Genomic DNA, 25746 nt, shown 5'->3' on the forward strand with positions numbered 1-25746 from the left:
TCATTGCTGTGCCTAATCCACAAAGAGTACTCCTATTCTGTGAGCTTCAATAAACCTATTGTTTAGTGGAGGTACTATCTTGATAGCCATTTGTTTGAAGAAGTCTACTGGGATCCCATTGGTGCCTGGAGTTTTCCCAGATTGCAATTGTGTGAGGGCCAGCTGTCACATTCAAGCTTCTCACCCATGTCCACAAAGCCCTCCACAACACTGGTTTTGCTTACATGAACCACCACCTCTCATTCCATGCTCCCCAAAGATCCTGCCTCTCAGCTCGCTCAGCTCTCCCTTGTGTTGGTGCCTTGCATCAAAAAGACCAGAACAGGAAACGGCTTTCTCTTTCCTTGCGGCCAAGGCATGGAACACCCTCCCTTTCCACCTCCGCCAGACACCGACTCTCCAAGTTCCTGAATGACCTCAAGACCTGGCTCTTTGATGAATCACTGAGTATCCAGGAGCTGCAATGACCCTGGATGGTCTTGAAGAACCACATGACCTGGCCTTTTTGACGAATCTGTGAGCATCCAGGAGCTGTCTGCCCCACCCCTCCAGGCTTTGAGATCCTTTTGGTTGAGTAGCTGAGCGTAACAAACACTTGATTGATTTTATTCTGTTAGGTCGCTCTGTACTTCCCCAACCCTAAACCCAGTCAGTTGTTTGCAAGGGCAGCAGTGACTAACATTCTCACAACTGTCTGCTGCTGTAATTTTGCGGTATAGAAACACTGGAAGTAGTTTGCCAAAACATCGGTTACGGCCTTACTGCAAATTGTATTCTTGCCATCTGAGGGCATTATCTTGGGTATGTTGATCCTTTATCGTTCCTTGGCTCTGAGCCATGCTAAGATCTTGCCTACCTTGTCACCTACTTCATAAATTTGTTTCTACCATGCAATGTAGGACCTCTTAACTGACCTAGTGAGCAGTAGTCCAACACCTCTTCAGTTCCTGGGGGGTGGCTCTGGTGTATTTCTTTTCTACTTGCAAGAATATTAACTGCCCGACATTTTGTCTTTCAGTATGTGTTGCAGGTATCATTGGGAGACGTGTTCCGCTTACAGTGGAACTTTGTTTCAGTAACATTCTTCCCATTCTCTTGATTTGTTGGTTTTTGTAAAAGCTCCACTTTGATCGGACCCAAATCGTTCTGATAGCCCTGTACTTGGCAAGAAGGGTGTGATTGGCAGACCTGATGCATCCTTGCTTGTGCCACCTGCTCTATTAAGTCCCAGGGGGTAGATAACTCTTGGAACCTCCTGAGGCACAGCCGGGAGTAGGCAGAATTTAGCGCTTTCACTGTTTTTAGCAGAAAAATATTGCTTTTTAAAATCAATCACCTACCCTTCCTGACACGATTACAGTGTGCAGGCACCCCTCACAAAGCGGAACGAGCGCTGGAAAGGGCGAAATCGCCGACCTGCTTCTCCCGCCATTACCCTCGCCGAGACAGGGACACGCCCACTTCGAGGCCACGCCCCCTGCTCCTGCCCCCTCACTATATACATGTGTATCTACCGGAAGCGCAGCGGGCGAGACGATTGCGCGCCGAAGGCTCGTCTGCGCTCGTCCGCGATCTTGACGCGACCGGGGCCGGTCCCCCTGCCCGACTTACCAGCAATACCACCTTAACATATGCTCGGACTGCGATGATGTCCCTGAGACCCTCCCCATGTTTGACCTGCCTCTGGTCTATCCCTGACGCTCGGAGCCACGTTTACGTATGTAAAGTCTGCCATTTCTCCCTTCCATCCCTCGACTTAACTTATAGTCTGGCCCACGCTCTGAGTTCTGCCTCCATTAGGGGAGCCCGCCCTTCTCCGACCCTCAGAGCTGCGCTGATTAATTGCAGGTCTTTGAGCAAACATGCCATTGACATCTGGCAGTCCCTTCGGGACAACAACTGGGATCTGCTTTTTTTAACAAACTTGGCTGAATGAGACCACGAACCCTATAATCACCCTTGCCCTACCGGAGGGCTATAGTATCGTTTGTGCCAATAGACCCAACGGTAAACAGGGGGGTGGCGTTGCCTTAATCCACAAATCCAAATGGACGGCTACCTTCCCTCTATATGACCCAATTGACTGCATAGAGAGTCTCCCTTTCAGTGTTCAAATCTCCCCGTCTACCTCCTGCTCGGGAATTCTTATCAACCGCCCCCCCCCCCCCCCCCCCCATTCCAACATCTCCTACCTGCCGGCTCTGGCGGATTATATTCAGCTTAGCACACGCTACGCCAACTTCACTGCTTTAGGGGACTTTAATCTCCACGCAAATGAGGAATCTTGCACGCACAGCAAAAATTTTATCTCTACGCTGGTAGCCTGCAATCTAGTTCAAAAAATAGCTTTTCCCACGCACAAAGCGGGACATACACTAGATTTGATCTGTTCCAACCTACCAAGTATTCTGGCAGCCTCTCCCATCCCGGTTATCTGGTCGGACCACTTCCTCATCCCTTTTGAGATTGGTATTTTTTGCCCCATCAGACCCACTACCACTCCTAAAGCATCCGGCAGAAACTGGAGCCGCATTACCCCAGAAACGCTCCAGGAATACTTACAAAACTCCCAACCCATCCCGTCGTCTGACCCAGATAGTGGTATTGACCATTTGGACACCTGGATCGGTCAAGCCCTAGAGGCTTTGGCCCCTCTTAAACCTATCAAAACCTATAGGGCTGCACCATCAGCACCATGGTACTCCGACGAGCTTCGTCAAAAAAAGGCCTTGTGCAAATCTCTCGAACGATCATGGAGGCAGAACTATTCCCTGGATAGCAAAACCACCTATAAGACAGCCCTCAAAGAATACCGCAGAATGATTGAGGAGCACAAAAGGGACTTTCTGGCCTCCAGAATTAAACATGCTAGTAACGGCGCTAGGGAGATTTTTAACATAGTCGGATCCTTCACGGACCCCAACGCGCTGACTCTAATTCAACCTGCCTCCCAGTCTCTGTGCGATAAACTTTTGCAATTCTTTGAGGAAAAAATCGAGACTATCTACACCTCCTTCCCTATTTCCAACAGTGAGGGATTGGAAGAGGAATCTACTACTTACACGCTACAGTCGCCCACTCTGTTAGAATTTGCAGATATTTCTGAGGCCGACACTATGGTAGAATTACTCAAATGCAAATCTGGCTCTCCAAATGACCCTTTGCCAGCCAAACAATATAAAAAACTGGCACCCCTGCTCAATCCCTACCTGAATCATATCTGGAATGAATCCTTGAGAATGGGCAGCTTCCCCGCCAAATGGAAGCACCCTTCCCTGGTCCCCATTCTGAAGAAACCCAATTTAGACCCCGACAACCCCAGTAATTACAGGCCTATTTCTCTTCTGCCTGCCCCAGCTGAGATCCTGGAAAAACTGGCACACTCCCAGCTGGCGAATTACATCGAATCCAATGGGCTCCTACATGATTCTCAGCACGGCTTTCGGTCAGGCCAGAGCACTGAGTCGGCCCTTGTTGAAATGGCTGACTCGGTGAGATGGACGCTGGACCGGGGGTCGAGGGCGGTGTTAGTGCTGCTGGATCTCTCAGCAGCATTTGACAGTCTCTCATAAGATCCTGCTGGGGGACCTGGGTATAGGCAGAACTGTGTTGAGGTGGCTCTTCTTATCTATGCGACTGCACACAGCAGGTATATACCTCTCCTTATACCTCCTCCGCTAGACCACTCAAATGGGGAGTTCCACAGGGCTCATCCCTGAGCCCGCTTTTGTTTAATGTTTATTTTACCCCCATGGGTAAACTGATTGCGCAAACTGGGATCAAATCCACCTCCTATGCTGACGACATTCAGTTACTTTTTACCTTTGACACACCCTCCGCCTCTGCCTTCGACCCGCTGAAATCTTGTCTGAGACATCTCTAGTTGGATGGACTCTTAACTCCCTCCGACTCAATGCAGGAAAGACGGAGATTCTGTTTTTTAATTCACCATCCCCTTTAGATTCCAACCTGTGGTGGCCAGAGGATCTGAGCCAAGCCCCCACGCCTAAAGACTCGGTGAGAAATCTGGAAGTGCGCTGGGATAATCATCTAAGTTTTAATGCCCAGGTTCAAACAGTAGCAGCATCCTGTTTTGCTAAGATCAAGACTATCAACCGGCTTATCAACTATCTGCCGGCGGACTGCCGTAAGACTGTGGTACAAGCACTGATAACATCGCATCTCGACTATGCCAACGCACTATACCTTGGTATCACAGCAGGCCTATGTCATAAACTACAGACTGTCCAAAATGCTGCCGCTCGGCTGGTGGAGAGAATTCCTGCTAGACATCACATCTCCCCTCACCTCCGTAAACTGCATTGGTTACCCATTGCCAAGAGACGTGTATTTAAGGCCATGACCCTGGCTTTTCGCGCTTCTAAGGGCAATGGCTCGACCCACCTGAAAAGTACTCTGAGGCCGTATGTCAACACTAGGACATTACGTTCTAACTCTCTACTTCTCCTGCAAACCCCAAGATTCAAACGAACTCGTGCTGGAGGGAAAACATTTGAGATTTGCGCCACTCAGTGTTGGAACAAGCTTCCGGTTGCCTTACGTGCCTGTCAAACAGAATCAGCATTCCGAAAGTCTCTGAAGACTCATCTCTTTTCCACATAATGCTTCTTCTGTTCTGATCCTCCCTGTTCCCAGATTTATCAGCGCCGGGACGCCCCGTTGGGGCAGCTGTGCGCTTTATAAAACACACAAAATAAATAAATAAATGAACTCACAGTCCCAGTGGCAAGTTTGTCACCCTTACCTCCTAAACCTTCATTCCTGGAGATTGAGTGGGGTAACTTAAATGCTTTTTCTTTACCTCCTGAAGTAGTGTGTCATTGTATGCGCATGCAGCTGTTTTACCAAATCTGTATTCTGGAAGATGGAATATGTTTGTGATGTGGTAGGACAATTGGTTAGATCCGCTTCTGATAGACTTCTTAGCACAGATTCCTCACCTTCAAATACTCCCCAGGCATCAGACTGCATCCCGAAAATCTTGCATCTCAAGAGTCTGTGCTGGAAGTTACGTTGCGGTGCCTATATAGGCATCACCCCAGCGTGCTGACATCCGTTCTGTTCCTTTCGTTCCGTGCTAACAGAGCAGAGCCAGAGCATTTGCTTGGGTCACTTTTGACCATATTTTTGCAATTTTATAGTTTTTAAAAAAAAGTATTGCTCCCAGTGTGCTACAGACACCATATTGGATTCTATTTGAAGCCTAATCCAAGATGGTGCCAGTATTTTCATCGGGATACTGACACCACGTATCCCAAACTCTTTCCTCCTGCCAAGGAGAAGCTGCTGGCACCCGACTCCTACCCTCCAGAGTCCACCAAGGTAAGCAGTGACTCCACCCAAGGCCCTGCGCAATGGAGTGCATGCAGGAGCCAGGTAGGTGGAGCGCTGAAGCCAAAGTTAGCCTATGGGGAGCGAGCGGAGAGTTGAGGGGGTGGTAGGGCCTGAACCACCAGGCTGTCAGGGGAGGAGTGCTGGGAAAGGAAGGCTAGGTCTTCTGGGGCGGGACGGGGACAACGTGCAATCATGTCGTGCAAAGGAGCCCTTGTGCAAGGTTTTGCCCAGGACCCAGTGAGTGGGCATCTTTGGGGGCAGGAAGAACCCCATCCACTGCGTTGCATCCACAGCATCCTTAGAGCACCTTCAGCATTCTTCATCCCTGGCATCAGGACTGCTCTTTAGGAATCCATTGCAAGGCAGATTAAAATGCCTGGAACTGCTGAGGGACTGCTTCTCCTGAAAAGGTAACTGTTCTGAAGGACCTTGTTGGTCCCCCTCACTGGCTTCCTCTCGGAATTGCTGATCCCAAGTACTTCTAATAGACTAGATTGACACTTACAAGCTTTTTCAAGGAAAACTTAGAAGTGTCCAGTTTGTCGACTTTGCCAAGGCTCGTTCGTTCGGTGGAATTGCTTTGATTTATTATTGCTTGTAGAATGCATATCTCCAGAACCCGCTGGTGGATCTTTTTTATTCTAGTGTCTAAATTCATATAGAAAAGTCTTATTTTACAGAAAGGTTTCGGATTTCTTGAGTGTCGTGTTGATTTCGTCTGCAAATGTTTGGTGTTGTCTAAATGTATTACACAAGCTCCTCTGGATATGTCTTGCTACTCCGTGCCACAGCTACCCACGGATGAGCTGAGGGTTTTACGGACGAACCCCACTGGACGTAAAGGGGTTGGTTAGTGCATTACACAGGAAGGTCTCACAACTGAACCATATAATAGACCCTATTTCCTCACATAGGCAATAAAACCCGACCAAGTGGGTGCTTCAGATCATCCAGAAGGGGTACAGCGTACCATTTTTCTAAACGCGTCCACTCTTCCATGCCAAGAACAACCGACTGAGGACCCTATCTTGTTGCCTCGTCAGGAAGAGCACCCTTTTTTTGCCAATCGCTATAGAGGGTACCCGCACCAGGAGCAGGGTCTGTTAATTATTCCCACTGCTTCCTGGTGATGAAGGACAACACCCTTTGGGCTATACTAGACCTGCACACTCAACTACTTCATAAAAAAATTAAAATTTACGAATGTCACATAGGCTTAGGACCTGTCTGTCTGGGATCCTGGATTGTGGGGCTAGAACTGCAGCACATGTTTTCCCATCCCCCATCGTGCCGGCCCACAGGCGCAACTTGCGGTTCATGGTGGCCCACAAGCATTTTCAGTTTGCTAAGCTCCCCTTTGGCCTCACCAGTGCCCCTCGGGTGTTCATAAGTGATAGCAATGGTTGCAGCCCTTCTACAGAGATTATGGGTTCGAGTCTTCACCTACCTCGATGACTGGCTGAAGTCCCAGTGGGTGCAGCATCAGGGGAATCTCTCCGACCTGGTCCAGATATCAGAGGGAACTGCAAAAGGTCTGCAGTGCTTGCCCAGTCCCCATTTGGGCCAGCAGTTTACCCCTGTCCTTTCCTCATCCAGAGTTCACAGTGATCATAGATGCATCACTCCTGCACTGGGGCTGCATCTGAGAGAGGTGGAGATCGGAGTACTCTGGTCTCTGGCATGAGCCTCAGCTCCACAGTAAATTGTTGGAGTTGAGTGTGATCAATGGAAGGCTGGTTCAGGTGTTCATGGACAGCACCTCCACCATGTGGTACTGCAACAAACTGGGTGAATTTGTGGGATTTGTGCCTGGAGGTTCTGCACCTCTGAACATGGCTTTAACGTCGATACAATTTCCCAGTCGTAGAACACCTGGTGGGATCTCTGAAGCCAGGGCAGACTAACTCAGCTGTCGATGCTTTACTGTTCTCAAATGGCGTCTCTCCCTGGAGGTGGTGCAAGTTATTTTCTGAGATTCGGGAGAACCATGGTTCGATCTACTGAACATTGCAGAGAACATTCTCTGTCAGCGCTTCGGCATTCTATAGTTTCCAACGCAGCTCTCGCTCTGAGACCCTTCAGTTTCGAGTGGGGTGGGCTTACATTTTGCTGTTATGCCGATACCACCCCTGCCAGAGTTCTCATAAAGATCAGGAATGAGAGAGGCCCAAGTCATCCTATTGGTTCCGGTTTGGGCTCAGAGGGGCCAGAATTCCTAAGCATGTGTGTTAGACCTGTCAGCCCTTTGGGTGGTCCCTCCTCATCATTATTTATTTTGTCCCACTTTTGCCTCAAACCCTGTTAGAATTTTTCCTTTTTGGGAACCACCAGACTTTTTAGTGTTGCTGCAGATTCAGGGAGCCATTTTAGCTACCCCTGGAACTTCTGTCTGAGGGCCTGGAGCACAAAATGGTGGCCACCTGTGACATCATCAGAACCCACTGGAACCTACTAGAACCTTCTGCCACATTCTGGAGCCCTGTGACAGTTGGAGGCGGTTTAGAATGTTGGGAAGCTAAGACAGAGAGTTGACAGTTGGAGCTGGCAGTTGGCACCTGACTGGTGAAGGGAGAGCAGCAGAAACCTGAAGGAGGAAGGAGTGAGGCAGCAGGGGTGGAAACTTGTGCCTGGAGTGGGGTCCATAAACCCACCCTTGATACTAGTCCCTACTGACTGAGCCCAGCCTGGAGCCCTGTGTGGGAAGAAGCAAGAAAAACCATCTTAAGGACCTGGACAGCAGGAACAGGCCTTAGAAGCAAAGAACAGCAAAGTCCTGACCTGATTATTGGTTTTCCTGGAGTCCGACGTCGAGAAGCCTAGAGACCCGGAGCCCGAGGTGGAGAAGCGGCGCTGACTGGAAAAGCAGACGTCGTACCCGGAGCCGCCAGAGGTCGAGAGAGGGCGCCGACGGAGGTCGTAGAGAGTACCAGAGGTCGAGGAGGAAGTCACCCGAGGTCGAGTGAGCGGCGTCGACGGGGGAGTGAAGTCCGCCCTCCGGAGTCGCCGGAGACCGAGGTGAAGCGTGCCGGAGGTCGGGAGTGGAGGTCGCACTCCGGAGTCGCCGGAACCTGAGGAGAGGAGCACCGGAGGTCGGGAGTGAGGTCGCACTCCGGAGTCGCCGGAACCTGAGGAGAGGAGCACCGGAGGTCGGGAGTGGGGATCGCACTCCGGAGCCGCCGGAAGTCGACATCGAGCCAAGGCCGGCCGACGTCATCGAACCTGAGGTCGCCATCGGACCGGAGCCGCCCGAAGTAGACATCGAGCCAAGACTGCCCGACGTCATCGAACTGGAGGTCGAGATCGAGCCGAGGCCGCCGACATCGAACCGGAACCGCCTACCGGCGTCGTCAAGAACTGACATTGCGCCGAGGCCGCCGACATCGAACCGGAACTGCCTCACGGCGTCGACACGACTCCAGCGGCGTCGGAGCTTCAGAAAAAGGGCAGTAAGTGGAATAGAGGGCGCCTAAGGCCCTGTGGAATCCTGAGAGACTACCCTAGGGGCTAGAGAGGTGCTGGAACCAGCTTGATTGTGCCAGGGGTGAGCTGAGACTAATTCAGAGGGGTTGTGTAGAGTGAGGGAGCCAGGTCTCTAGAATTCCCCCCCTTGATCTACCTCAGTTTAGGCCTCAGCCTTGTCCAAGCCAGGGAGTAGACACACTAAAGCCATCCATCTAACCACAAGCTGTGACTGGGCCAAATCAGCCCATAGAAATCTAAATGTGATCTGATTCTATGAGTGTCACTGTCAGCTTTTAATTATTTATTGAGAGCACTGTATTTATTGTATTTAACCTATTTATTGCTTCACTGTATTTATTGGTCCACAGTATTTATTGTCGCACAATATTTATTGGCTTGCAGTATTTATTGCCTCATAATATTTATTTGCCTGTATGTAATGCACTTATATTTATGCCTTAATTATTTATGATCTCCCCTATTTATTGAATCATTAAGACAGTATATATTTGACGTACCCTTCCACAGAAAAAGCCTTGTATATGGTGATTGTGTTATTATTTATTTAATCAGCAACTAAGAGAAAAAGAAGATAAACAGATATTTTCATAATTTTTACGGTGTAGTCGTTTTTGGAACGGATGCACGCATGGGGATTGTATGGGTATGACGTATGCTTAGCACGGTGCCTGATTCCTGACCACTCGAGCCAAGCTACCACTGTGTATGTCTGGAGAGACCCCGTTACCACCACCCTTTCCGGTGTGGGAGTGGAGAATTTCCAACATAATTGGTGGCAGCGGTGGGATAGAGCTGTGCCTACGTATACTCAACAATAACTGTGGGTAGTCCATAGGCCTACACCGGGAGTTTTCTCAAAGCGGCCTTCCTAATTGTGAGTTTTTGTTTTTCCAAATTTACTCTGGTGGTGGGAGGAGGTATTATATAAGGTACCCCCCTGCATAGTTACTGCAAATAACTGTCCTCTGACCTGAGTGGGCAAGATGGAGTTTGTACTGGAGAATTTAGAAACGTACACTGTGGCCCAACTCAGGGAGTTTTGTCAGCGGGAGGGGGTGTATTGTCCCCCAGGAGCAAAGAAGGGTGCACTCCAAACCAGCTTAAGGGCTTGGGGGGAGGCACGCCGACAAAGCAAGGCTGAGGAGGAGGAGGACAGGGATAGAGAGCCCGACAGCTCTCTATCCCCGAGAGCTGGTTTGTACCAACCTGAGGTGGGGAACCTGTTAGCGGGGCCCAGGACACTTTCCAGGAAGGGCAGCAGTGCCTCTAGCGGTGGCTTGTCTGAAGTGGAGTTAACAGACCGGAGGGAGAAAAGACAGCTCACGTGGGACTTAGCAAGGCTGGAGAAAGAGAAGGAGGAACAGAGGATGGCTCATGAGATAAGGCTGAAAGAGATAGATCTTCAGATCCTGAGAATCGGGGCACACCCTGTACCTAACGGTGGCAGCGAAGAACGAGAGTACACCAGGGAACCCAAACCCTACCTGCCAAAGGACATAGTAGCTAGCTATGGGGTGGGTGACGATATCGCCAAGTGGCTAGCGGCCTATGAGGTCTTGTTAAGGGCCCATGGGGTTCCAGAGAAGTACTGGGGAGCGGGATTGTACAAGTACATGCCTCCAGCTGGTAGGGATGCTTTATTGGCCTTAGAGGAGGATGAGCAGACCCACTACCCCACCATGAAACTGGCGCTCATAAGAAAGTTTGGACTAACACCCGAAAAGTACAGACAGAAGTTCAGGGGTAGTCACAAACTGGGCACACAGAATTGGGTGGACTTCCTGGACTATGCAAAGAAGGCACTAGAGGGTTGGATTCAGGGCAGTGAAGTGAGGAACTACGAGGGGTTGTTTGATCTAGTACTGAAGGAACACCTGCTCGAGAAATGTTTCCCTGAACTGCGTCAACACCTGGTGGATAGCAAGCTGACCAGTCCCCGGAAGCTTGCTGAGGAGGCGGACATTTGGGCTAGTACCCGGGTGTCCACAAGGGGGACTGGAGGGGATACTCAAAAGGCCGGACAGGGCGCCCCCCAGAAGAAAGAGGGAGGGGAAAAGAAAAAGGAGTTCTCCAAAGGCCCCCAAAATAACTTCCAAGGGAAGGGAACAGGATTCACCCCTAGGGCTAACCCACCCAGAAACCCTAATCCTGGCCAGAGTCAGCAGCCAAGGGTTGTCCATTGCTACGAGTGCGGTGGCGTTGGACACTACAAGGGAGACGCGAAGTGCCCGAAACGACCACCCCCTCCCATTGGAGAAAAGACCCCCGGAGTAGCTAGTGCAGTGCTCGGGGAGGTGATGCCCTTAACTAAGGGAAGGGAGTGGGCGGGTGTCACTTTAGTGTCCCTGGGAGAACGGGAGATGGTTCCTAAGATCCAGGTGCCCGCAAATACCGTAAAGTATGGGCAATGGGTCACCATCAACGGCCAAAGAGGGGAGGCTCTGAGAGACACAGGAGCCAGTATGACTATGGTGCGTAGCCAACTGGTGTCTCCAGAGCAGGTAATTCCCGATGTACTCCACCCAGCCGCGATGGCTGACGGCAGAACAGGCCACTATCCAGTGGCCGAGGTTCCCTTTGAATGGGGGGGGGTTGCAGGTTCACTTCGAGTTGCCGTAAGCCCTGCCGTGCCAGTCGATTGTCTACTGGGGAATGACATGGAGCACAATGCTTGGAAGGAGGTGGAATACCGGACTCATACTGAGATGCTGGGTACACCTGACTGGGCCTGTGTGAGCACAGGGTCCGCGACTACCCGGAGAGGGAGTTCATTTCGGCTGGAGCCTGGAACAAAGGCCCAGCCAGCTGCCAGTCAAGGGAAGAACCGAGGACAGGAGGAGCCTGCCTCGGCGTCCACACCCCGTAGGACGGATAGGCCACCGGAGGTGGTGGACCAGGAGTCTGCGGTGGGGGACGTTACCAAACTGGAGGACCTACCCATCCCGGCCGAGTGGCACGTGGAGGGAGGCCCGTCCAGGGAGGAATTCTGCCAGGGCCAGAGGGAGTGCCCTACCCTTGAGGGGCTAAGGCGTCAGGCCCAAGCCCAGGCAGCAGGGAACGTTGAAGGGAACTACAGTGTTTACTGGGAGGATGGCCTCCTCTACAGTGAACCCAAGGCACCCCTACACGGATCGTCACGAGCCTTGGTAGTCCCTCAACGTTATCGAGCCTTCCTTCTGGAGTTGGCTCACGAGATCCCATTGGCAGGACACCTGGGGCAAGACAAGACCTTCGCCCGTCTTGTCCCACACTTTTATTGGCCTCAAATGAAAGTGTCGTCCGATACCTACTGCCGGACATGTGTGTCTTGCCAAGCCAGTGGGAAAACAGGGGTGAAGCTGAAAGCTCCCCTGGAACCACTTCCTGTCGTTAGCACCCCCTTTGAAAGGGTGGGCATTGACGTGGGTCCGTTAGATCCACCTACTACAGCTGGTCACAGGTTTATCCTGGTTCTGGTGGATCATGCCACACGGTACCCAGAGGCAATACTTCTGAGGACCATAACAGCACCTGTTGTGGCTAGGGCCCTGATGGGAATCTTTACCCGAGTGGGTTTTCCCAAGGAAGTTGTGTCCGACAGGGGGACCAACTTCATGTCAGCGTACATGCGGGCGATGTGGAAGGAGTGTGGAGTGACCTACCGGTTCACAACTCCTTACCACCCCCAGACCAATGGTCTGGTGGAGAGGTTTAACAAAACCTTGAAAGGCATGATCAGAAGTCTGCCTGAAAGCCTGCGGAGGAAATGGGACGTCCTCCTACCCTGTCTACTCTTTTCTTACAGGGAAGTGCCACAGAAGGGAGTGGGCTTCAGCCCCTTCGAGCTTTTATATGGGCACCCTGTACGTGGACCTCTCAACCTGGTGAGAGACGGATGGGAAAGAACTCCCAGAAAGCTTCCCCAGGATGTGGTGAGCTACATGCTGGCCTTCCGGAGCCAAATGGCTAAGTTGTGGAAGCAAGCTTCTGACAACTTTGAAGCCAGCCAAGCAGTAATGAAGGCGTGGTATGACCACAACGCTCACCCGGTGGAGTTGGAGCCTGGCCAGAAGGTGTGGGTGATCGAACCAGGAGAGCTTAGCGCCCTCCAGGATCGCTGGTCAGGACCCTTTGAGGTATTGGAGAAGAAGGGTAAGGCTACCTATTTGGTGGACCTTAAAACCCCTCGTCAGCCCCTACGGGTGCTGCACGCCAACCGCCTCAAACCCCACCACGAGAGGCCCGAAGTCATCTTGATGATGGTGACTGACGGAGGAGAGGACGTGGAAAGCGAGCCTCTCCCCGATTTGTTTGCGTCTCAAGAGAAGGATGGGTCGGTGGAGGGAGTGATTCTCTCCCCATCTCTAACTCCTGAACAGCAGGAGGACTGCCGCCAGGTCCTGGGACAGTACTCTTCGTTGTTCTCCCTTGTTCCGGGTAGGACTCACCTGTGCGTCCATGATGTGGACACAGGAGACAGCCCACCTGTGAAGTCCAAGATCTACCGGATGTCAGACAAGGTGAAGGCCAGCATTAACGGTGAAGTCACTAAGATGCTGGAGCTAGGAGTGATCGAACCTTCTAGCAGCCCCTGGTCCAGTCCGGTGGTACTAGTACCAAAAGCTGCACCACCGGGTGCCCAACCGGAACTGAGGTTCTGTGTGGACTACCGGGGACTGAATTCAGTGACCAAAACTGATGCTCATCCGATCCCTAGGGCGGATGAATTGATTGACCGGCTGGGAGCTGCCCAATATCTAAGTACCTTTGACCTTACTTCTGGGTACTGGCAGATCTCTTTGACTGATGGAGCAAGGGAAAGGTCAGCCTTCTCCACGCCCAATGGCCACTACCAGTTCTGTGTGATGCCCTTTGGGCTCAAGAACGCACCTGCCACGTTTCAGCGCCTGGTAAACCAGATCCTCACCGGAATGGAGAGTTTCTCTGCTGCTTATCTGGATGACATAGCCGTCTTCAGTAACAGCTGGGAGGATCACTTGCGTCACCTGCAAGCTGTTCTCCAGGCCCTGAGACAAGCTGGATTGACTATCAAGGCCAGCAAGTGCCAGATCGGGCAGGGGTCGGTAGTGTACCTTGGACACTTGGTGGGTAGGGGAGCGGTGCAACCCCTCCAGGCGAAGATCGAGGCCATCATGGCCTGGGAACCCCCCAAGACACAGACTGAGGTCCGAGCTTTTCTGGGCCTCACGGGATACTACCGCCGCTTCGTGAAGGGATACGGTACCATCGTAGCCCCCCTCACGGAGCTCACGTCCAAGAAACAACCTCGACGGGTAGTCTGGACGGAGGCTTGTCAGCAGGCCTTTGTGAGATTGAAGAAAGCCATGTGCGAGGCCCCGGTCTTAAGGGCCCCAGACTTTTCCAAGGAGTTCATTGTCCAGACAGATGCATCAGAACATGGCATTGGGGCAGTGTTATCGCAACTCAATGAAGAGGGTCTGGATCAACCCGTGGTCTTCCTATCCCGGAGACTACTTCCCAGGGAACAGAAGTGGAGTGCAATAGAGCGTGAAGCCTTTGCAGTGGTATGGGCTCTGAAGAAGTTGCGGCCATACCTGTTTGGCTCGCACTTCCTGGTTCAGACCGACCACAGACCCCTTCGTTGGCTGATGCAGATGAAGGGGGAGAATCCCAAGTTGTTGAGGTGGTCTATTTCCCTACAGGGAATGGACTTTCAGGTGGAACATCGGCCTGGAGTGGACCACGCCAATGCAGACGGTCTCTCAAGGTATTTCCGCCTTAGTGATGAGAACTCCCAAGGGGTTGGGTAGCTCTCCCCACTTTCAGCTGGGGGGGACGCGTGTTAGACCGGTCAGCCCTTTGGGTGGTCCCTCCTCATCATTATTTATTTTGTCCCACTTTTGCCTCAAACCCTGTTAGAATTTTTCCTTTTTGGGAACCACCAGACTTTTTAGTGTTGCTGCAGATTCAGGGAGCCATTTTTTCTACCCCTGGAACTTCTGTCTGAGGGCCTGGAGCACAAAATGGTGGCCACCTGTGACATCATCAGAACCCACTGGAACCTACTAGAACCTTCTGCAACATTCTGGAGCCCAGTGACAGTTGGAGGCGGTTTAGAATGTTGGGAAGCTAAGACAGAGAGCGGACAGTTGGAGCTGGCAGTTGGCACCTGACTGGTGAAGGGAGAGCAGCAGAAACCTGAAGGAGTGAGGCAGCAGGGGTGGAAACTTGTGCCTGGAGTGGGGTCCATAAACCCACCCTTGATACTAGTCCCTACTGACTGAGCCCAGCCTGGAGCCCTGTGTGGGAAGAAGCAAGAAAAACCATCTTAAGGACCTGGACAGCAGGAACAGGCCTTAGAAGCAAAGAACAGCAAAGTCCTGACCTGATTATTGGTTTTCCTGGAGTCCGACGTCGAGAAGCCTAGAGACCCGGAGCCCGAGGTGGAGAAGCGGCGCTGACTGGAAAAGCAGACGTCGTACCCGGAGCCGCCAGAGGTCGAGAGAGGGCGCCGACGGAGGTCGTAGAGAGTACCAGAGGTCGAGGAGGAAGTCACCCGAGGTCGAGTGAGTGGCGTCGACGGGGGAGTGAAGTCCGCCCTCCGGAGTCGCCGGAGACCGAGGTGAAGCGTGCCGGAGGTCGGGAGTGGAGGTCGCACTCCGGAGTCGCCGGAACCTGAGGAGAGGAGCGCCGGAGGTCGGGAGTGAGGTCGCACTCCGGAGTCGCCGGAACCTGAGGAGAGGAGCACCGGAGGTCGGGAGTGGGGATCGCACTCCGGAGCCGCCGGAAGTAGACATCGAGCCAAGGCCGGCCGACGTCATCGAACCTGAGGTCACCATCGGACCGGAGCCGCCCGAAGTCGACATCGAGCCAAGACTGCCCGACGTCATCGAACCGGAGGTAGAGATCGAGCCGAGGCCGCCGACATCGAACCGGAACCGCCTACCGGCGTCGTCAAGAACTGACATTGCGCCGAGGCCGCCGACATCGAACCGGAACCGCCTCACGGCATCGACACGACTCCAGCGGCGTCGGAGCTTCAGAAAAAGGGCAGTAAGTGGAATAGAGGGCGCCTAAGGCCCTGTGGAATCCTGAGAGACTACCCTAGGGGCTAGAGAGGTGCTGGAACCAGCTTGATTGTGCCAGGGGTGAGCTGAGACTAATTCAGAGGGGTTGTGTAGAGTGAGGGAGCCAGGTCTCTAGAATTCCCCCCCTTGATCTACCTCAGTTTAGGCCTCAGCCTTGTCCAAGCCAGGGAGTAGACACCCTCAAGCCATCCATCTAACCACAAGCTGTGACTGGGCCAAATCAGCCCATAGAAATCTAAATGTGATCTGATTCTATGAGTGTCACTGTCAGCTTTTAATTATTTATTGAGAGCACTGTATTTATTGTATTTAACCTATTTATTGCTTCACTGTATTTATTGTTCCACAGTATTTGTCGCACAATATTTATTGGCTTGCAGTATTTATTGCCTCATAATATTTAATTGCCTGTATGTAATGCACTTATATTTATGCCTTAATTATTTATGATCTCCCCTATTTATTGAATCATTAAGACAGTATATATTTGACGTACCCTTCCACAGAAAAAGCCTTGTATATGGTGATTGTGTTATTATTTATTTAATCAGCAACTAAGAGAAAAAGAAGATAAACAGATATTTTCATAATTTTTACGGTGTAGAGTCGTTTTTGGAACGGATGCACGCATGGTTATTGTATGGGTATGACGTATGCTTAGCACGGTGCCTGATTCCTGACCACTCGAGCCAAGCTACCACTGTGTATGTCTGGAGAGACCCCGTTACCACCACCCTTTCCGGTGTGGGAGTGGAGAATTTCCAACAATGTGCATCTATCCTCTGGTCAGGCTGCTTCAGGAGGATCTTCTATCACACCCTCCAGGTTCATACATGGAGATTTAGTGCTGACAGTTAAGGGTTTTTGATCTCCCTCTCGAAGTTTGTGATATCTTGTCAGCCAGGCGTCCCTCTATTAAAATGATCTACGCCTGCTGTTGGGATAAGTTAGTAGTTCGGTGTTCCTCACACCATGTAGACCCCATTTCTGCACCACTTGCTGAAGTTTTTTTTTTTTGTTCTTTAGCTCTGCAAGGCTTTGCACTGTGCACCGGTCAAGGCTGTCAGCAGTCTTGACTTGCTTGTGGCTGCTGGATCACCCATCCCTATTTGATTCACCAGTTGTGTTTTTTTAAAAGTTTGCAACAATTGTTCCTACCTACTCCTTTAGTGATGCCCTAATGGAACTTCCATCTAGTCCTTACTTTTCTGATCTATTCTCCCTTTGACCCCCTGCTTAGCTGCCCTCTGCGGCTTTTGACTTTGAAAACCGCATTCCTGGTAGCCATTAAATCAGCCAGGCAGTCAATGAACTTAAGGCTGTTTGATCTGCTTCTATACCCCAACTTCTTTCCTGACCTACTGATTCTCTGGACATGTGCCTTTTTTTTCTCCCAAAACTGTTTACTGCTTTTCATATTGGCCAGAGTATTACTCTGCCTGCCTTATATGCTTTGGCTCATCCATGAAAGGAGGAGAGACTCCATTGTTTGGACCCTAAAAAGGCTCCGTCTTTCTATATTGATCGCACCAAAAACCATTAGGTGGACGACCAGCTCTTTGTTGTGTTCACCGGAGCAAAGATGGGCAAGGCTGTGCAGAAACAAATCCTCTTCAGATCTATAGTACTCTGTATAAAAATAAGGGGTGGGAAGAATTTGTGGACTTTGAGGCTGTGGAATTACATTAAAATTCTGTGGAATTACGGGACTCAGTGGGCATTTGGCACTATTTTCTAAGCACAAAATGCACCCACTCGTCCAAAAGTGGATGCAAGAACACATTTTGCCTAAGAAAATAGCGCTGCCTCCAGGTGCCCTTGCATGCTCTGCAGCGACTAAAGGTTTTAATCACTACAGAGTATATAAGGGCACAAAGTTATACAGTTGTTTCTAAAAATGACAAGAGGGAGCAGACCAACTACGTTTGGAATCTGTATGCCCCTCGATGCCGTTGCATACTCTGCAGTGATTAAAAGTTACACTGCAGAGTATGTAAGAGTGCAGAAGGTAATACAGTGCTTTCTAAATACTGTGGGAAGAGGGAGCAGTCCCTCGATGTTTAAAAACCATTGCAGATTTGTAAGAAAGTGGGTTTCTGTTGCAGTAACCCCCCCCCCCCCATTTTTGCCTAATAGCTGATGCACTTTTCCTTGTTGTGCCCTGGGCTCCTGCCAATCAGGTGCCCAGGGCCTGTATTCCTTCCCTAAAAACTGCCTAACAGCCAAAACCCAAATTGGCAAACCCTGGCCACATGTCATCCCCTGGTAAGTGGTACCCTAGGTACCCAGGGCCTTGTGACCAGGGAAGGCCTCTAAGGGCTGCAGCACTCATTGTGCCACCCTTAGAGGACCTGTACCCTAACACACACACACTGCTCTTGCAGGCTGAGTGTCTGGATACAAGACAAAACCGAGTCGACATGGCACACATCCCTGTGTGCCATGCCCACAACCTACACTGCCCTGGCATACATCAGCCACCCCTCTAGCTGGGTGCCCTATGCCAGTGGTGTGGACACACAGGCAGGAGCCTTGTGCCCCTACAGTACCCAGGTCCATTCCTGGGTCCTGTAAATGCAGTGCTGCCAGCTAAGAGAATATGGGGCTGGGAGCTTGTCAAACACGAACTCCACAGCACCATAATGGCAGCACTGAAGACTGAGAAGTTTGGTATCAAACTGCTCAGCACATTAAATCCACACTGATGACAGTGTGTGATTTAATGTACAAAGCACCACAGAGGGCATCTTAGAGAGGCCCCCTGAATCCTAAACCTACAATCCACGTCTGTTCTGAGGCTGCCTAGGCTGCTACACAGCAGACATGTTGCTGGACCCCTGGGTAGGAGAGCCCCTGCTCTCCTGGGCCTGCAACAATGCACAACCTGGGCGAGGTGCTAAATCTCCTACCCCAGGATGGGCAGGGGGAAGCTTCAAAGACATTCCGCCTCTGTGAGCTTCCACAGGCCACTGCAACCCCCCACTCTGGCGGGAAGCTTGGCCGGAAACCCCAAATAGGGACAGGGGATGTGCCAGCCTGCCACCCCCACCCCTCAGGTGGGGGAGGAGAGGTGAAGCACATCTCCGGGCTCTCGCCATCTTGAAGATGGGAAGCCCTGCCCAATCATGACTAGGCTCCTGCCCCCCTCCCACAGGAGAGAGGCAGGATAGGGGGTGTACCCACCCCAGGACAGGGACCCATTGGCCCCTGCCCTTCACCTACCTGTAACGCCCCTAAATCTAGTATTTAGGGGCACCCTGAACCTTCCTTTCCCAGATTCGAAACTACAAGAAGAGCAAGAAGAACAAAGACCTGCCCTGCAGCTGCTAAAAAGAGGAAGACACCAACTGCTTTGGCCCCAGCCCTACCGGCCTGTCGACCCTCGAACCTGCTCCAGCGCGGCATCTCTTGTGGCCAGCAACCTCAGAAACCCCGGAGGACCTGGCTACCTTTGAACTCTGATTCCCTGGGACTCCCATGAGTAGAGGCTCTACTCAGAACCTACCTTTCACCCCTGGCAGCAGCCCGGAACCGCGATCCCAGCCCACTGCACCAGCCAAGCCTGACCGGTGCCGGAGTGAACTAAACCCACGAGGACGACCCCACTGCGACTGTGACCCCGAGTCCGGCCCCCAAGGACCCCCCTCGACAATCCTGAAGAAGCCTGCAGCCTCAGAACAGTGTGCCACCCCAACCGCGATCAACAGAGGGTAAGATTTCCCGACACCAAAAGGCACCCCTGCACCCGGAGCCCCACGGCCCTCTGTGTCCAATCCCGGGGTACCTACCTATCCTCCAACTACCCAACTTACCTCTCGAAGTGGTGGTGGCACCTGAAGAGTCCTCGTCCCCGAGCTTGCAGTCTTTTTCCAAACCGGAGATTTCCCATTGAAATCCATTGAGCGCCCGAAGGCTCAAAAGCACTCTGCACCCAGCCGCCCGAGTGGCCCTGGCAGTGAAAGATCTACACCTACCTACTTCCCCAATTGCCCTGAGTAAGTGACCAGGAGCCCAGCTCCCACAGCCGCGTGGCTTGCCAGACAGCAGCCACCAAACAAGGCCCCCCTATCCCTCATAGGTTAACATTGGGCATAACTCTCTGCACCCGGCCGTCCTAGAGCCGCTGAGGGTGAACCAACTGTACCTACCTGACCCTGGGAGACCCCGGAGTCTGTGCCCAGAACCTCAACTCTGCCAGTCGAGTACTTACCCTTAAACCGCAAACTCTATTTTCCTCATAGGGTAACACTGACTGGCTTTTTCCTGAAATTTCTTCTAAGCGTGGACTTTTCAAATCTTCACCAAAAATCAGCCGAGTGGCAAAAACGAATTTACTCACCTGTTCCTAGGTGAACTCCCAGTGCTGGATCTTGATGCCCAGCACTGCCTCTGAAAAATCTCTACAACTGTACTTACCCTTAACTCAATTTTCTTCCATAGGAAACCATTGACTGTTTTTCTGTGAATTTCTTCTGTCGATTTCTGCAATCTTTAAATATTCTTCAAAAATCGTATGATATCTGAAAACGTAATTGCTTACCTGTTTTGGATAAAGGTCCCAGTACTGAGTCTAGGCACCCAGTACTGGATTACAAAAGTAACGACAACATACTGTACCTGTAACCTGCATTTTCTTCCATAGGGAATCATTGACTGTTTTCTCTGAAATATTTTCTAAGTGTCAACTTTTAAAATAGCTAAATATTGTTTAAAAATCCTTACAGTACTTAAGTCGACTTTCATCACTTGATTCTGAATACTGACACAGGACTGAATCTAGGATCCAGTCCTGGAATTCCAAAAGTAATCTAAAAAGTAATCTGTTACAAATAACTTGAATTTATCATTGAGCTCAATGCATTGTTGTGTTTAAAATAGAGTTGCCATTGCAACCACTTGTAACTGTTTACAAACGCCAATTGCATATTGCAAAAGTATTTATATGAAACATCTCATGCTGAGAAAGTATATTTTAAATCCAAGTGTTGGTTCTAAAATAAAACACATATAACTTTTTATATATAAACCATTGGCCTAGAGTTCAGTTGAGTGTGTGAGACCATTTGCTGACTGAGTGTGTACAACAAATGCTTTACACTGTCCTCTGGTACTGCCTTACTGCTCGACCAAGCTACCACTTTAGAGAGTAAGGTTATATCTAACTTTAACCTCTGTCAAACCCTGGGGGACTGTGGACTCTGTACACCCTGTACCTATTAGGGAACAGTAAATACAGAGCCACTTTCTCACAAGGTTAAAGTAGTTAATGCCACTGACTGAGCGGGGGATTTTATGTAATTCTGCGGTATTTTCCAGATTCCTCCAGTGGAACTTAAAACTTCTGCGCAGCGACCAGCTGATGGCCTCTGGGCTCACTCCACCCGGGCTGAAGCTGTAACTACTATTAGCGCGTGCAGAAGTGGGGTGTGGGGTGCACAGAACTATTCATGAAAGAAACTGATGTTAGAACTCTGGGTGGTGCCTGTAGATACACTGTAATGTCACTTCTGATGTAGACGACTGTGGAGCCAATCAGACAGTCTCTACCAGATAAAGCATTAGCGGTTCTAGGTTACTTGTTCTTCAGGCCCAAATAACAGACATTGTACAATTTACCCCTTTCGCTGGCTCAACAAAAGTGTGCAGTAAGCAGTCAAGGGATATTCAGCAGCCTTATCTGCTTCTGTCTCCCAGGCCAACAGTCTCCTTTCAAGTCCCATGTACTCATGAGGGGTTTGCAAGGTATCACAAACGTGTTTCCCAATTCCCCATTCATATTGCCGACATGAGGCCTTAATCTTGTTCTGAATTTTAATGTGTTCCCAGTTTGAGCCATTGCACAATTGCCCATTGCGAGTGCTTCCTTTCAAAACAGGTTTTCGTATTGCCATTGTGGTCAGCAAGACTTGAGTTGCAGGCATCAAGTGTAAAGCTTCCCTCCACCTCTTTCTTACCGGACGGGTTGGTTCTCAGAACCAGGGCTGCTTTCCTGCTTTCGGTGGTCATGCCCTTTCGTTTAGACCAATTCATCCCACTTCCTGCATTCATTCCTTCCCCCACATCCTACGAAAGAAGAGAGCTCACAGACTAGACCCCAAAAGAGCAATCTGCTTTTACATAAACAGCACCAACGAGTTAAGAATTAATAACCATATTTTCATTGGCTATGTGGGCAAGATAAAGGGCAATACTGTCCACAAGAGGACATTGTCAAGATAGAGCATCTTGTGCATTGGAATATGTTACTACTTTGCTCCTAAATAATCCGGGCTTATTCCACCAGTGCGGTGTCTTCTGTCTCTGCACTAACAAGAGGTTCAGGTTTTAGACATTTTTGAGGCTGCAGCTTGAGCTTCTCCTCCTTCCTCCTTCCCCCTTCTGCAAAACAATACTGTCTGGACTTGGAAGTGCGAAAAGGATACTTCACATGCTTAGTCCTCCAAGATTTCTTAGTATATCCAGCTATCTGCTCACCCCCTGGCCAGGTAATGCTTGGGGCATCTATTCAAAAGGTAAGGAATCTGCAGGTAGAAGTATCATTCAAAAGAAAGTAATTTACCTTCAACCGAACCGCCCTCCCCCCTGTTAATTGCTGGTGATTTTGTAAACCTTTTATTAAGGTCCTGATTTTTGTAAATTGTACTGCACCTAAGTCACCTTGCGCTATTCTCATCAATTTGCCTCTAACACGTGTTAAAAAATGAAATGGAAACTGACCTCAGTGTGCTGACCGGTATGCTTTATGGCTCAAGTGATGTCATGAGGATGCTGCTTCCGGCACCAAAGTGGAGCCAATGACCCCAACTAGTGTGGAGAGCAGTTACATTTTTTTATTCTCTCTGAAGCCTGGGATAGTCCAAAGGTGGGGTATCTGTAGATGGCTTTTCCACCAGAAAGATAGTTACCGAAGGTAAGTAATCTTGTCATTGTGTAAGTTTCTAAATGTGCTCTTTAAACTTCATTTTTGGTAGTGACCCCATGGCTGTTCTAAGGTAGACTTTTCTGCAATGCTGTAGAAATGATCAAACCTTGCTTGTCATGCCCCTGATTCTAAAATGCTGGTTTATGAAACATCTACTTTTGTTTTTTTAGTACTATTGATAAATATTACAACGTGGTCCCCTGTGTAGCCTCTTCTGCTGTGCCCTTTTTTCACATGTCAAATTGCGTATTGTAGGCCAGTCGAAGTGCCTGGATGAAGCTCTCGCTCTGTGGAAGAAAGTTCTCTCTTCACAACATGTTCCAAAAGTGCGCTGCACTGAACAAACCGTAGCATCACTACATATTCTAGGAGCTCTGTACAAGCTCATTGGAAAGGTACAGTATAGCTCTTGTGGTGAAGACTGGGACAGTTATTTAGCACTCCATATTATCTGGTCTGTGTAGGCTTTTCTGATGCATGTCGCACATATCCTACTTAATATCACAATTGGTATGGTACTCTGTCCTGGAGGATCCCTACTCATTTGGTTGCACTCAAAAGTATTTTTTGGAATGTAACTTTGTCAACTGAGGTGTGTTCAAAAGTGCAGTCTGTTAGAGTATGTTATGGTGCACATTCCCATCTGCTGGATAGAGGGGTAAGCTGAGGCTGTCGTTGGAAGGCAACATGGGTGTGGGAAGTGGACGTCTGATAAGTGCTGCTTATGACTGCATCAGTTACCTCCAACAAGTCTGCTAGCCTGGCTAGAGGAGCAAGAGTGGAGCTGTAAACATGGTCAAAGGTGTGGTATTTCCATTCTAATTAACTGGTTGAATATCCTCTTACCTGAAATTAATGTCATGGTGGTTTTGGAAGACTTAGGAGTTTTTATGTTCCTCATGTAAATATCTCTGGAATCTTTTTAAAAGGCAGTGGGGTGATCTATGTGGCTTCAGTGAATACATTGCTAGTAAATCTGTACAGGAAATAGTTTTGTATGTTTTTATTAGGAGTTGTGCTCTGATGTGCCTTACCTCTTTGCAGCCCCTTGAATCAATTGAGTGCTATCTCCTGCTTCGAAGACTCTCCAATGCGCTTGAGGACCACTTAGCTACTGTAAATGTCTTGTGTCATCTTTCCAAGATATTGTTATTACTGGAATGCCCCAGCTATGCTAAGGTATGTGCCAAATTATCGAATTCTGATTTTATGATTTTAAATATCTAGCCTTTCCCTTGATGCAGGCAGAATTTAGAGATAAATCAGTTTAATTTAGAAGGGTTGGAAACCTTGTTGTTTCTTGGTTTGGATGACAAGCTACATTGCTTTTGTGGAGTGAGAGGCCTTCTTTGCGGTCCAAGATCAGTCGGGTTACTTGGCATTCATTCAAAGAATGGCTTTAACAGTGATGTTTTGGGACACAATACTATTTCGCACTGTTTTTAATGATAGAAAAATGGACTTCGATTACATTTTGGTAAATTGTTAATACTAGAAGCTGAGAATTAGTATTGAGAACCAGACTGCCCCATAGTTGAGGCACCAAAAGCTTTTTTCTTATGTCCTAGGTACTTTAGCTTAACAGACTCTGACCCATGCTATCCAACAGGCATACTGTTCATGTGTCCCTAAAACCTGATGGTAAGTTCTAAGCCCAAATTGAACTGGGGTTTTAAAAAGTTTTCGCAACAGTGCTTTAGAGCATCTTCAAAGGCCAAAATTAACATTAGTCTAGTTTTGGTTTGCAAATATTTTGGTGCGATTATGGCCTGTGTCCACAAATGCACATCTGTTTGCATACTACAGAACCACAAACGTGTAAAATAAAAAAAAAATGCATACATGGATTCACCATCATAATGAAGGCAAGTGAATACGTGTGGGATCCGGGTCTTGATGGAGTACACAACTTTTTCTATAGCTAAACATTGAGCCTTGTTTTGACCTAGATATCCTCCTGCTGAGTAGTGGCTTTGCTGCATAGTTGGCTGGGGTGACCTCTCTAAGGCAGTCTCGCACAGGTGTTTCGCAGCAGCTAGCCTTTGGTAAATGCTGAAGCACATTTCTAAGTGTTAATCAATTTGTACACCTGCCAGGGTGTCCCTTCTCCTGAAAGGTGATGACCCTGGGTGATTACAATCTTCAAGTCACGCATCCCTGTTTCCTCTCCCAACATTTGTCTAGGCTTGCTTGGATGGGATGTGGATGCTAAATGCTTCATACTGGAAGCCATGGTAAAGACATCCAGATTTCAAGTATGAGGAAGGGAGTGCATTGGATTTCACTCTGGCATGGTAAATTGTGGTGGGCTAGCTGGCTATATCCCTTGCCCATCAACACTGACACCTGGTTTCATGGAGAGGGACACAAGTCTTTTGTGCTGGAAAAGACTAAGGCAAAAATTCATTCCAAAGCAAAGCTAATCTCTGAGCTGGCATCAAAAAAACATATATTGATGTTGAAAAAGCCTTCAGAGTCTAACACCGGGCCAAGGACACCCAGAGCATCTTCTGACTCAAGGACGCTGTTGGTGCTGAAAATTCCCTCGGCTCCAAAAACCCCATCAGACACCAGGTCGCCATCGGTGCCGAAAAACCCGCCAGCATCAAAAACATCCTGAGCATCTGACTTTGTTGACGCCGAAGTCCGTCTCGGCCCCGAAAACCAAAGCCCATTCAAACCCCAAGTAACTGCCTGTTCAGCCTATTTTGTCCAAGCTACCAGAAGACCTCTATCCCAAGTAAAGGGTTCTGGCTATAACCCCAGATACAGGCAAGGTGGTAACCAAACCACCTACAGGCAATTAACATAACGCAAGAAAACTTTTGAGGAGGAGATTATGAGACCTCAAACACAGAAGCCTCAATGTAAAAAACATAAGGACAGGGGCACCAGTGCAGTTCATTTCCTACTGGAGCTTCCACCCCCTCTACCACG

General features: G+C 49.7%; 1 protein-coding gene across 1 annotated transcript in view; it reads left to right on the plus strand.

Annotated features, from left to right (window-relative positions):
- Nucleotides 1–25746, plus strand: part of ESPL1 (extra spindle pole bodies like 1, separase) — a 470161-nt gene that overhangs the window by 103892 nt on the left and 340523 nt on the right. Inside the window, exons 11-12 of the mRNA XM_085654666.1 lie at nt 23065–23204; nt 23854–23988. Of these exons, the coding sequence (XP_085510792.1) occupies nt 23065–23204; nt 23854–23988 (275 nt within the window). The remainder of the gene's footprint in view (nt 1–23064; nt 23205–23853; nt 23989–25746) is intronic.

Source organism: Triturus cristatus, chromosome 4_1 (assembly GCF_964204655.1).
Source record: "Triturus cristatus chromosome 4_1, aTriCri1.1, whole genome shotgun sequence".
In the NCBI taxonomy this organism is placed as follows: domain Eukaryota; kingdom Metazoa; phylum Chordata; class Amphibia; order Caudata; family Salamandridae; genus Triturus; species Triturus cristatus.